The sequence below is a fragment of the Macrosteles quadrilineatus genome, unplaced genomic scaffold (genome assembly GCF_028750875.1).
Source record: "Macrosteles quadrilineatus isolate MER2022 unplaced genomic scaffold, UCM_ALF_1.0 Scaffold_5__1_contigs__length_97177068, whole genome shotgun sequence".
Taxonomy (NCBI): domain Eukaryota; kingdom Metazoa; phylum Arthropoda; class Insecta; order Hemiptera; family Cicadellidae; genus Macrosteles; species Macrosteles quadrilineatus.
In genome coordinates, this window is record NW_026542598.1 from 53,801,787 (window position 1) to 53,814,928 (window position 13,142).

Sequence of the window (13,142 nt, forward strand, 5' to 3'; positions counted from 1 at the left end):
TATAAAATTGAAGAAGATTACATTTTCTACAAGAAAAGTATATAATGTGTTTATTTTGGTTCAACAGATTACGAGTTATAACTTATTTAATTGATATCTTATTAAAATCTCCTTCCATAAGAAATACATGTAAATTAGTATGCGAAATGGGGCGAATCCTATCCGCCCAAAGGAAATATAACTGATATTCTGGAAATCTTGACAAAATTTCCAGTAATTTGACACTTTAATCATTAAAATTGATCCAAAATTAAGGCGAGGGCGAGGTAACAAAATGTCGAGTTTTGGTGTTTTTTTATTGGAAATATAAAAAAACCTTAAATCATCCCATTTTTAAACGCTCACCCTCGCTTTAATTTTTGACAAAATTTCATGATTTAAGTGTCAAATTACTGGAAATTTTGTCAAGGTTTCCAGAATATCAGTTATATTTCCTTTGGGCGGATAGGATTCGCCCCATTTCGCATACTAATTTACATGTATTTCTTATGGAAGGAGTATTTTAATAAGATATCAATTAAATAAGTTATAACTCGTAATCTGTTGAACCAAAATAAACACATTATATACTTTTCTTGTAGAAAATTTAATCTTCTTCAATTTTATAATTTACTATAGTATACAAAAAGTTGATAGTTTTCGAGATATAATCAAAAAACCCAAAATGCGTACCTTTTTCCCCCCCTCCACCCACTGGCTCACCACCTAGGAGTCAGGACTTTTGGTATGTTAACACCCTAAGCCCCCTGAACAAGTTTCTGAAGGAATCGCTTAGTTACCTGCTCACGCACTGTACACCTACTTTTGGATCATTCATTGACTGGACTATATGTCTTTATTGATAATAAATTTTAATTTTAAATTGGTCAAAACTCATGGTAATCAAATATTAAAACTTATTCCTACTTTAATCTTTTATGTAAACAAGTTTTTAATAAATGAAAAACCTATCGGGATTAGAAATAACAAAACCGTGATAAGAAATAAATAACTTTACCGTTTGATGTTGTATCAGTGAATTGAATCTGCTGTATTGTTGCATTAGATAGTAACTTACAGTCTGTATGATAGTTAAGTTTGTAGATAAAAGTTTGAGTAGCCATGACTGAGGCTACATACAAATTAGATTATCTCAGTATTGGGTATGCAGCTTTTGTGTTTGTTGAAGGTGCTTTGGGATATGTAAAGGCAAGTAAGTGAAACCGAGTAATTGAGTTGGTTCATTAATAATCATAGATTCATATTTTTCCTAAAAAAATCTTTTTTGTACCTATTTAAGCAGAGTATAACCTTAATATTTTGATTTAAATATGTAGCACTCTGTAGACTTGTGTTTAATATTGGTTTTACTGAGATAATTGAAACTCTGGTATGTCCAGCACAGCATGTAGCCTACTTTGAAAAATGTAAAATTTTGCCAAAAGTATCTATAAATGCTGCATTAATTTGTATCCATCAACATTTACATTGATAACTCTACTTGCCACTACTCAGGGCTCTTGTGGCATTGGAAAATATTCGTTTATTTGGACACACAAAAGTAAACCTTAGAAACTTAAGTTTCATTTAACTAAAACCGAAGGTCTTGATATTTTGAGAACTAATGAAGTGGAACCTTGAAAGCGTTTTTGTTTTACACAAAGTTTAGATTGTCTGTAATAATTAATAAATCAAACAACAGCCACGTTTTGTTTTTTTTTTCACTGCCACTAGTGTGAAATTAAAATGTTAACAATGGAAAAGTGAAGTTAACTATCTTTTTTGGATTTGGCCGACGTAAACAAACAACGATTTGTTGTTGTTTCATAAACTGATTCAATTTGCAAAATCTAAAACTGTACAATCAACATAAAATTTAACTTTAAATTGAAGGCTTTAAAAAAAATGCTATGAGTTACTAACCTACTAACTACAATAAAGAAATATCCAATGTCTGTTTTAATTAAGAAAATAATTTGTTTTGTAGTGTACTAAAAAAATTAACGTTCAAAACACGAGTGAAAGTATAGTCTTTACATATTCTCGACCACATTTAAAGTGCTCGATAAATCTTGAACTTCTAATATATGGTCTCGCATATGTAATGACCCACTTTCTACTCTTGTTATGAAATTTACTATTTTACCACCCACTGAATTATTTAATAACATAACTATTTTTATTAACACCTGTTAACCCAGGAATAAACTTTAATAGGGGTACTAACAATACAGATTTAACAATTTTAATTTAACTACAACTAGTTGTTACCCATGGGTTTCACCCAAGGCCCCACTAGAAAAACAGGCCATGCTGCAGCCCGAGCAGTGCAACGCTAAAATCTTACCGTTAAAATCTGACAAACAGCTTATTTACCTAGAACATATGTGATATGGCAGTGAATTTATCAACAAATCTATCCACTAATGTGACGTCATGGATCCTGCAGCATGGCCTGTTTTTCTAGTGGGGCCTTGCTTCACCCCGTTTGACTTCATAAGTATTAATAAAACTATTGATTGGTTAAGTTAAGCTGAAATGAACAAAACAATACAGTACCGTAATACAAACAAATAAAATAATTACACCTGATTTTAATAAGGTAATAAATTAAACGAATAACAAACAAGTAAGTACAGCCGGAGCTGAGATAAATAAATTTTAATCAAAATTGTTAGAGCTGTTTTTAAAATATAATTTTTACTTTTTAATGGGGAAATGACAAGAATAAATCAAAATTTCAAATGAACGTTTGGTTGTGGGTTTCATGCTGATTAGATTGGGTGAGGTTCATAATGTCCAAATTTCACAATCTCCAACGTCTAAAATATTAAATAAACAGTGCGTTTCATAACCTCCAAATTTCATAAACTCCAAAACTATAACTTTCAAGTAATCGCCGATTCACAATGTCCAAATTTCACAAACTCCAACGTTTAAATCAAATAAACAGAGCGGTTCATAACCTCCAAGTTTCATAAGCTCCAACGATACAGTCTCTGCCAGAAGTCGCTGCAGAGGTTGCCGTGGTTCGGTATGTAGGCGCTACACGTTCTACTGTTGTAGCGGCGCAACACGAAGTATCTTTGTTGCTCCGTAATTGCTTTCTTAAGAGATTGATTTGCACATTGTGTGCTAACACATATTTGAGTCACACATCTGAGTTAAAATGTACGTATAATCAGTAGTTGAGCGCTGGCGAACGGTGCCTGCTATCTGACTGTGGCAACCACTAGAGAGACTTCTGGCCCAGACTGTACCGTTGGAGGTTATGAAATTTGGACATTATGAACCGCTCTGTTTATTTAATATTTAAACGTTGGAGTTTGTGAAACTTGGACATTGTGAAACAGTGATTATTTGAATGTTATAGATTTGGAGCTTATGAAATTTGGAGGTTATGAACCGCTCTGTTTATTTAATATTTTAAGCGTTGGAGTTTGTGAAATTTGGAGTTTGTGAAACGCTCCCATTAGATTTGGGTCTACTGATGATGACTAAATTTTTCTCTCTTCTTTTAGAAAAGATTTTCTACTTTACGCTCAACTAATTTATACTGCCAGAGGACAAGCAGTAGTTTTTAAAGTGGACAAAAAAAGAAGAAACAAATAGTAAACAAAAATATATATGCTATATATAAACCACCCAAACTTTTAGAACTAACCTTAAAGCTTTAGAACCTTTATTTTATGATCTATAAGAATGTCAGGTCCTAGGAAGCATGTTCATATTGTTAGTTCTATCTGGTTCATGTACAGTTAGATGGCATATTTTTGTTTAAAATTTGTTTCTTACTATTTTAGAACTATTTCAACCAGATAAAGCAATCTAATTGTAGACACAAGCTCGTATTCTGGTTTTGTAATAAAAAAAATAGGGCGACAAGCATAAAATTGACCCTAAATTTCATTATTACAAGAGATAAAAATATTTCACTGACACCAACACTCAATCTCACCATTATGAAACACACATAAAAAACAGGCTACAGATTTATCATAGGGTGCAAAATGTATTATTGTTGTATTCAAAGTCAATTGTTTGAGATTGATTACAACCCAGCAATAGAGTTTAAATACATTTATTAACTGATAAAACTGTTGAATCACCCTTAAACATACGCCTGCTTAGCCTTAGACAAACTTGACGTTGTTATGACACAGGTAATTTTTACCTACTTATAGTACATCACTCTTTTTGTATATTAGGTAGCGTCCCATCTCTTCAGTTCAGTGGATTGTTGGGGGTGGGGGTGTACCAGGCGGCACACAACCCCCGCCACTGGCTGACCCCTCTACTCACTAATTATGCCTTGGCGGGGGCTATGGGCAAACGCTTCATGCGCTCCAGTAAAATGTATCCTGCTGGATATATCACATTGTTCAGGTACTGGAGTGATATATCTTCATCTAGTATACTACATGTAAATATGGTGGAATTATTCATGCCAATTTGCTAAATATTATTGAGCTTAGTAGTGGTTTTGATTTTTATCAAACCATTTTTGTGCTCTCATTCTCCGATGGAGTGTATTTTGTCAACTGCTTTACTGTATTAAATTTTGTAATCTATATATTAATTTGAAACAGTTTTTCTTTGTCATAGCTATTTTGAGAGAACGGCTGGGTGTAGAAACTCGGTAGAGGTGTCTAAAGAAAGGTCTTGGTCTGTAGATGAGCCATCAAAAGAGAAACATGGTGAATTCCCTTGGGGCTCTGCCCCAGTGGCCTTTAAATTCCTATCCCATGTTATTCTTATGGAGGAAAACGGGGTTTTTGTCATAGCTAATTTGAGAGAACGGCTGGGCGTAGAAACTTTGTAGGGGTATCTAAAGAAAGGTCTTGGTCTGTAGATGAGCCATCAAAAGAGGAACGAGGTAAATTCCCTTGGGGCTCTGCCCCAGAAGCCTTTAAAGTTGCCGCTTCAGATTTGTTTACATTACGACCATATGCATAATACTTTTTAATGAAACAGCTGTTAATATTTAAATTGTGATTTATTGAATTTGTCAAAATGAAGTACAGTAGCCTATTTGCAATGGGTTTTTCTGATTTTAAATTGGATTTTCTTCTGCATCGATTCATGTTTTGCAATATAATGTTCTATTACCAAATCAGTGGAAAATCCTAATATCACAGTAACTCTTAAAATTATTCCTTTTGGAGTTAACTTATATCTATTGTATGGGTTGGTTTCTGCCTTTTTTACCACTTCTTGGTGATTGTACGTAGGTGATATTTGTTTAATATTGCATCTGTAGACGAAACTTGGGTTGGTGTAATTATTACAATGGAAAAGAGCGAGAAATCCTGGCCAATTTGATATAGGCTAAAAATAAAACTGAATGAACACTGTTCTACATTTCTTGAGCAATCATCAAAATAATCAATTTGCAAACAATGTAAACATAGAAAAAGTCATAGAACACAACCAAGAAGAAAAAATAGAAATAATTTTTTTTTTCATTTATAATCGTTGTCATAGACAACCTAATGCGGCTATGAGAGGGAACAATTTTTAGAAAACACTAAAAAACAAGATAAGCTTTTTGAAAAAAGATAAGATATTTACAAAAGATATTGATTATATCTAACTGTTGTGTAGTTCGTGAGTATTTCCATAATCTTTGAGTCGCCTGTAATGCTTCGCAATTGCTCGAATTCGAGCAACAGGTACACTAGTCTTCATTATATTGAATTTTAGCCTCCTGATAACATTTAAATACGAAATAATTAGTGTAAATACCTGCATTTATGTGATCAATGTGTTGCTAAATTGCAAACCAGTTTCAACTCGCAAAGGAGTCATCGTTGGGCCAGTACTGATGTCTTCTTGCTTCATTCGATGGTTGTCAATTCATACGGTAATAAATAAATTCATTTAACACATAATGTCTAGGCATAACCTTATGTCTAGACATTATGTGTTAACCCCCGCCCGATCACGTCGTGTCCCGTTACCATTCTACAGTAGTATTACTCCTCTTTTTTAACCCTAAATGTTCGTTTTTATGTACGTGTGCGTGTTAAATGTATTTATTTATTATGAATTGACGACCTTCAAATGAAGCAAGAAGGCATCGGTACTAGCCTGACGATGACTCCTTTGTGAGTCGAAACCGGTTGCAATTTAGCAACACGTTGATCATATAAATGCAGGTATTTACACCAATTAATTATTTAGTTTGTAAATCTGCGTTAGGCCTACTATCACTATTATGTGATGAACTCAAGTAGTATCCATTAATAACGTAATTAGTGATCAAATAAATGTAGATTTTGGAATTATTCAAGGTTCTACAATAGGGCCTTTACTATTTTTAATTTACATAAATAACATAGATAAAATTGATATTTCTGGAAAAATATTTTTGTTTGCAGATCAAAGTCAAAGTCAAAATAAACTTTATTCGTATGAATACATTGCAGCATCAGAATAGAGTCACATATAACTAAAAATCCCATACTTTCATGCTATATAGCTAAAATACAATATATTTAAAACTATATATAAAACCCAGGCAACCAGTAGTGGAGCCCTCACTTAAGGAAACTCCGAAAAAGAATAGAGAGCTTTATTAACAAGATATTCTTTCAGCAATTTTTTAAATTTATTGCAATTTTGCTCATTTCTAATTAAATTTGGCAACTGAGTAAAAAATTTGGTGCCCATATATTTAGTTTTGTTTTTATAAAAATGCAGATTATGTTTTTCAAAAATAATTTTATTTCGGGTATCATAATGATGCTTGGATTCAAAAAATATATCACTTTCATGTTCTTTGACATACTTTATTGTTTCTAAGACATAAAGACTGTAAACTGTCAAAATTTTAAGATCTTTAAATAAGTTTTCGACACTCTCTGTGCTTTTTAAACCTAACATGATTCGTATTGCTTTTTTTTGTTTTATCAGAATTTTGTCCAAATTATATATTGAGGTAGCTCCATATATACAAATTCCGTATGCCAGATGAGAGTGTATTAAAGAATAATATATTGTTTTCAGCACTGTAAGGTCAGATATTTTTGACATTTGCCACAGTGCATATATTCCTAATGACATCTTTTTCACTACACTATCAACATGATCATTCCAAGATAGATGTCGGTCAATGAAAAGTCCTAAAAATTTTGTCTGATTTGCTTTATTTATTATGTTATTGCCAACTTTGATTTTTGGATCCAGAGCTATTTTATTTTGTTTTGTGGAGAAACTTACTATCATTGGTTTGCTTGTATTTAATAGAAGGTTATTTTGATTTAAAAAATTTTGAATACTCATTAAGTCCAAATTGGCTGAGAGCTCAATATCAGAACTGGAATTTCCTTTGACAATTAAATTAGCATCATCTGCATATAGTGACATCGAACTGAAGCTGGTACTCTTAGGCAGACCATCCAGGTAACACAAAAAAAGTAATGGACCCAGGATGGATCCCTGAGGTACTCATACTTAATAACCTGAGCATCACAGACATAGCTTCTTAAATAATTACAATAATTACCATAATCTAGATATTTCATTTCAACAAACTGATGCCTATTACATAAATAAGAGGAAAACCAAGCACACTCTTTTCCTTGAATACCCAGTGATTTTAATCTTTCAATTAAAACAGGGTGTGACACACTGTCAAAAGCACGGGAGAGGTCAAGGAAAATACCCACCACCCTTTCACCCTTATCAACTGCATCAATTATGTTTTCAATAAATTCAACTGCAGCAGTTATTGTGGACTTCCCTTGCCGAAAACCATGCTGCTCTTTATCTAACAAATTATTCGATTCTAAAAAGTTTACTAACTGATTGTATACTATCTTTTCAAATATTTTTGAAAAGGATGATAGCAATGAAACAGGTCTATAACAAGTTATATCTTTACGGTCACCTTTTTTAAAAATAGGGATAACTTTTGAAATTTTTAATTTCAAAAGATTTCAGATGACACAGCGGTAATCTTTAGGGCACGTACTTGGGAAGAGGTTTTTAATATTGCATCATCAGAATTACAAATATTAAAAAGATGGTTCTCAGAAAACATTTTAACAATGAATGTCAGTAAAACAAAATGTTTGCCTATCGCACTTTGTCCCGCTAGCGAGCCGCCCGCCGAACTCAGACTAACCTTGCACTCATGTGGCACCGCAGGCAGCGATTGCAACTGCCAAATTATTGAAACTGTGTCGCAGTATAAATACCTGGGCATTATAATGGATTCTAAATTGAAATGGAAAAGTCATATACATTTTTTAAAAACAAAACTTAGAAAAATGATTTATGGTTTTTACCAATTAGGTCAAATTTTACGACATGAAGAAATTAAAAGAATTTATTACGCCTACGTTCAATCTCATCTGCAGTATGGTTTAATAGCTTGGGGAGGGGCTTATTCATCAGTAATTGAACCTTTGTTCGTAATTCAAAAATCAATAATTAGAGCTGCGTTAAGAAAACCGAGACGTTATTCTACTGATCATCTGTTCAAAGAATCCCAGTTTTTATCAATAAGGCAGCTATATGTTAAAGATTTATTAGCTTATTCATACATTCATTTAGACCTTATAGCCTCGCCAGTAGTTCATAACTATCATACCAGAAACTCAGTGATGATAGGATTACGGGTCCCAAGAGTTCTCAAATCAATCAATTTAACAAATTCCTTTTACATTGCTAATTGCTTGTTGCGTAATATTCCTCCAGAAATTAGGGACCTGCGAGTGTCACTGAGTGTATATAAGAGGGTTATCGCTAATTGGCTGATGGAGATAGGCCTTGACAATACAGAGTCGCTTATCAGCCCAGAATATCTCGTTTAGACCTAACCATCTGATAACTGGACTATCTATTGTACCTTCCACAGCACTCTTACTTGACTGAATCCACGCCTCAGTAAAAAATTTGGTTTGAAAGAAAAAAGTTATGCTTTAGTCGGATGTATTGCAAACAATGTGCACCCCTTGTTATTGATTGCACGTTGCATATGGTTTTTTAGGTCATTTTATAACTGTTGTAGTATTAATTGTATATTGTTATTTTACCAAGTTATTGTTAGTTCTTTTTTTATGTGTATTGTGAAGTGTGAAGAACTTTTATTTTGACAGCAGACAGCTAAGGACTCTATCACGCACAGGTCATTGTGACCCATGTGATATTTTTATTTTTTTGTATTTATTGCTGCAAAACAGTGTGTAATAAATAAAGAATTTTCTCTCTCTCTCTCTCTCTCTCTCTCTCTCTCTCTATGTTAGAAATGTGGTTGGGTTGGATATTATATTACTTTCATAAAGTGATCCACATCGAAGATTGTGTTTATCTCTTCCCCAGTTTTGATTTTTCAAGCAAATTTGCCAATGCAAATTTTGAAATGTCAACTTTGTATTCTTAGTCCGCTACAGTTAATTAGGTATTACGCCTTAGTAACAAGTGATGTAAAACAATTATAACCAAAATATTTGTATTAAAATATTGTTTTTTGTATGACTTAAAAATTCAAGAAAATAAACCATAATGTACATGTTGAAAGGCTGTAACTGAATTGTTATTTTGCATCATCCAGAAATTTAAAACATTTAAAAATTTGAGGCTTGTCTGTTGGTTAAGGTCTCCTCCAGCTTCCATTTTGTGGCATAGCCTTCTCATAGCGAGCTACTATAGTTCAAAGCTGAGACCAACACCGTGTTCTTTACGTTATCCACTACAATTCTAGCAGGTTCCCACCCTTATGTAATGATTAGTGTTATCAGTACTAGCTGAAAATAATACAAAGGGAAATCAACACTCGTCGGCCAATGTTTTGTGATTAGATTACTGTGGTTTAAGGCATCATCTGTTCTATCAAGTCCATTGCCAGTTTTTACAGACAGGTTGATGAAGTCATATGTTTTGACACAGACAAGTTGAATAAGGGGTCGACGGTTTAACGGGTGATCGTAACATTTGTACGATTTTCCTCCTCGCTTGAGAGTGGGAACCGACTATATTAGTAGTAGACAAGTAATGAATGTGGTTTTGGGTCTCAGATTTGAACTAGTTTGCTTGAATGCGACAGGAGCTGGATTAGTTTTTCACACAACTCTCTTATAACAAATTTCCTGGATTGAAAATTTTTTTAAACCTTGCGTTGAGATCTTGAAATGCAATTAGGCCTAAGTTAATGTTATGAAATGAAATTATTTTCTATTCAGGCAAACTTAGAACAAGATCTACAGTTAGGGTAACATTTAAAGGTAACATGTAAACAATCTTCACTCTCCAACTCTTGGCAACACTGTAGGGCCGGGCGCACACCTGATGCGGCACAGCGCGACGTTTTGCCTTAAGGCGCCTTATACGACTAGTTTTCTATTATTTCAAATGGGGGTGCCGCACACATCATCGGGCACGGCAAGGCAAGTCAAAACAGCACCGTACGGCGCTTTGTTCTGCCTTTTCAATTTTCGTCTTTCAGGCAAAAAGCTTGAGGCAAAACAATGTGCGCATGCGCGAGGATCGACACCACGTTCAGCGCAGTGACAGCCCCTGTCGTCGAAATCTGTGCACTTCCAACGATTAGTAATTATGAATTTTTTCCGGATATGCTCTTAGTTCTGCAATGAATGGTTTCATGTCCTTTTTTGGTTGATGGGATGCACCAACGATTCTCTGTTAGGGAGATCATCCATTACATTCATTAGGTACCATCATTGACTATATAAACACAACAGTCAATGGTACCATATAGCAGCGATGGCAGCAGCCTCTTCTTCGCCTTCTGCATCCATTCTCACAAAATGTGTAGTACAAAGTGTCACAAAATGTACAAACAACCTCATAACACACAGTATCTCACTTTAAGAAACCATAGGATCGACCATGTGGGTGCTCAAGTCGCCTTGTTGTGCCATGCCGTATGCATCTCAAATCTCCATCGGGCACGGCAAGGCGAGGCAAAGACGTCTCGCCTCGCCTTGCCGTGCCGTGCTGTATCAGGTGTGCGGCCGGCCTAGTAACAACAGCTGGTGTAATTGTGATTGTACCTGTGAATTGAGTTAATCATGTATTCTTGTTCGTAAAATGAAAATTTACCCTTTTTTGGACCTGAAATATATAATCATTTTTAGCCATTTGTCTCTGTTACAGTTCTATCCTTGTGGTGCGGTTTCTAGTTCGAGCACTGATGAATATCTTTTAAAGTTTAAACCAAGCTACAAATTTTGTACAAAAATAAATGTTAGTGAACCAAAGCCTTTTCTTCAATATTCCTCTCTACCCTAATTATTACACAGGTATTTTTACTTAGCTAAAAGTAACCAGTAGGTAACACAAGATAGAGCACTTAAGTAATCGGCAAAGCATAAAGGAATTTGAAATCTTAGTTGAAACAGGTGATAAGACAATATTCTGGTGTAACATTGTTCAGTGTATTGGTGTAAATTTAATACTTTGTTTTGTGTTAAACCTATTAATGGTTAAACTTATTAACACGTTCGCTACTGCAATAGTACAAATTTTTCATTCACATGGACCAGCAACGCACATATTCGACGGCCGGTTTCCACTCATAGACTGCCGTCGCATATATGCCACATATATAAGTCACATTAAAATAGATTGACGACGCATATTTGCGTCGGGGTTCTAATGTTATTAAAATGCTTATATCTTTGTAACGGTCTATTTGAAGGCACTGAATTCCCTGCAGTGGTCTACAGAGATGTCTGACGCACAACTGCGTCGCTTGGTCTGTGGATATGATGATTGGTGACGTCATATGATAGTTGGAAAAACTGGTCTTTACTTTTCTGCATCACTGTATGTATGTATGCAGTATTTATGCTGCATTATCCTCTGTAGCTTTTATATTTGTTCAGTTATAAACTTTTCTAGAATTATCTGTGTTTTTTTACTTACTTTTACCTCAAAACACAAACAAAAATGAACTGTCGCATATATGCGACTTTTGGTCTATTTCAAGAAAACTATGATAATTTTCACTAGGTATTGACTTTGCTGTAGACCGGGCGTCGCAAATATGCGACGACAAAAGGTTATAACAAATACAAAAAAACAAGAATAAATTATTTACAAACACGGTTGTAGCACATTACTATGTTAATGATCACTGTTTTACAGGTTTTCACCTGTGGTTTGTGTGTACTGTTAACCAAGTGACAGCCGGTCTATGTCTAAGATTCAAATGTATACCTCGGTCTGTGGCAATGACCGCGGCGTCGCACATATGCGAAGCTCAGTAGCGAACGTGTTAATGCCTGTAATAGTATATTTCGTACCTAGGGCCGAAAATTATGTTTTACCGGCTCAAGATAGATTTTTACTGAACGATTGAGAGCTACAAAACCATTTTGGCCTGGTACGAATGCTATTTATCACCACAATATACCATATTACCACTATTCACCACAATTATAATGCACACTAACAGTCAACACAACTATAACTTTAAGGTTATGTGAAATATTTTGTGGAATTAGCAAAAATAACAATAAATAGTTGCCTATGCAGCGGTGACAATAAAACAAGTCAATTGCAATTTATATAGATACTGCTTGTGTATTTCATATACATTAATCTAGAAATCAGAAAATCTTGATGTTTTAACCCTTCACGGATGGGTGACAGATATATCCGCCTAAGTCTTTGTCGATAAAGGACGGGTGGCGGATATATCCGCTTATGGTTTTAGATATTCCAGACGGGAAGCGGATATATCTGCCTTCTCTTCAGACAGACTGGCAGGTGCTTGAGCAGTAACCTGATGTTTCGCAGTACCAAGGTGCTACTTTCCTGCGCTCTCCATGGCTGCCCTCTCCCCCGCACTCCCAAATCTCTCCGCTCCTATCCTCTCCCGCACACCACCCACCTCTCCTATGCTCCCCCCTCGACTTTCACGCTCAACACTACGTTGTCTTTATTTATTGTTTAGATATTGTTCTTTATTTATTGCCTAACGTTGTCATGGTCATATCTTCAAAGAGGGGTGGCGGATATATTCGCTGCTTTTCTACTCATCCGCAGACGGGTAGCAGATATATCCGCATAGTTAAAAACGAGAAAACATTATTTTGACAGAATGAAGTGTTCCATTGTGTTTATTTAATGTATATTTGTATAACAAAACACAAATAAGGAAAATTAATTTAATTGATTATTAATTGTGTTTT

General features: G+C 34.6%; 2 protein-coding genes across 2 annotated transcripts in view; both read left to right on the forward strand.

Moving 5' to 3' along the window:
- Positions 1-13,142, forward strand: part of LOC128994401 (homologous-pairing protein 2 homolog) — a 33,768-nt gene that overhangs the window by 17,476 nt on the left and 3,150 nt on the right. The window lies entirely within an intron of this gene.
- On the forward strand, positions 1,102-12,904 carry LOC128995610 (transmembrane protein 14C-like). Its single transcript, XM_054420628.1, has 3 exons — positions 1,102-1,192; positions 4,188-4,365; positions 12,748-12,904. The coding sequence occupies exons 1-3, from the start codon at positions 1,102-1,104 to the stop codon at positions 12,902-12,904; spliced, it is 426 nt and encodes a 141-aa protein (XP_054276603.1).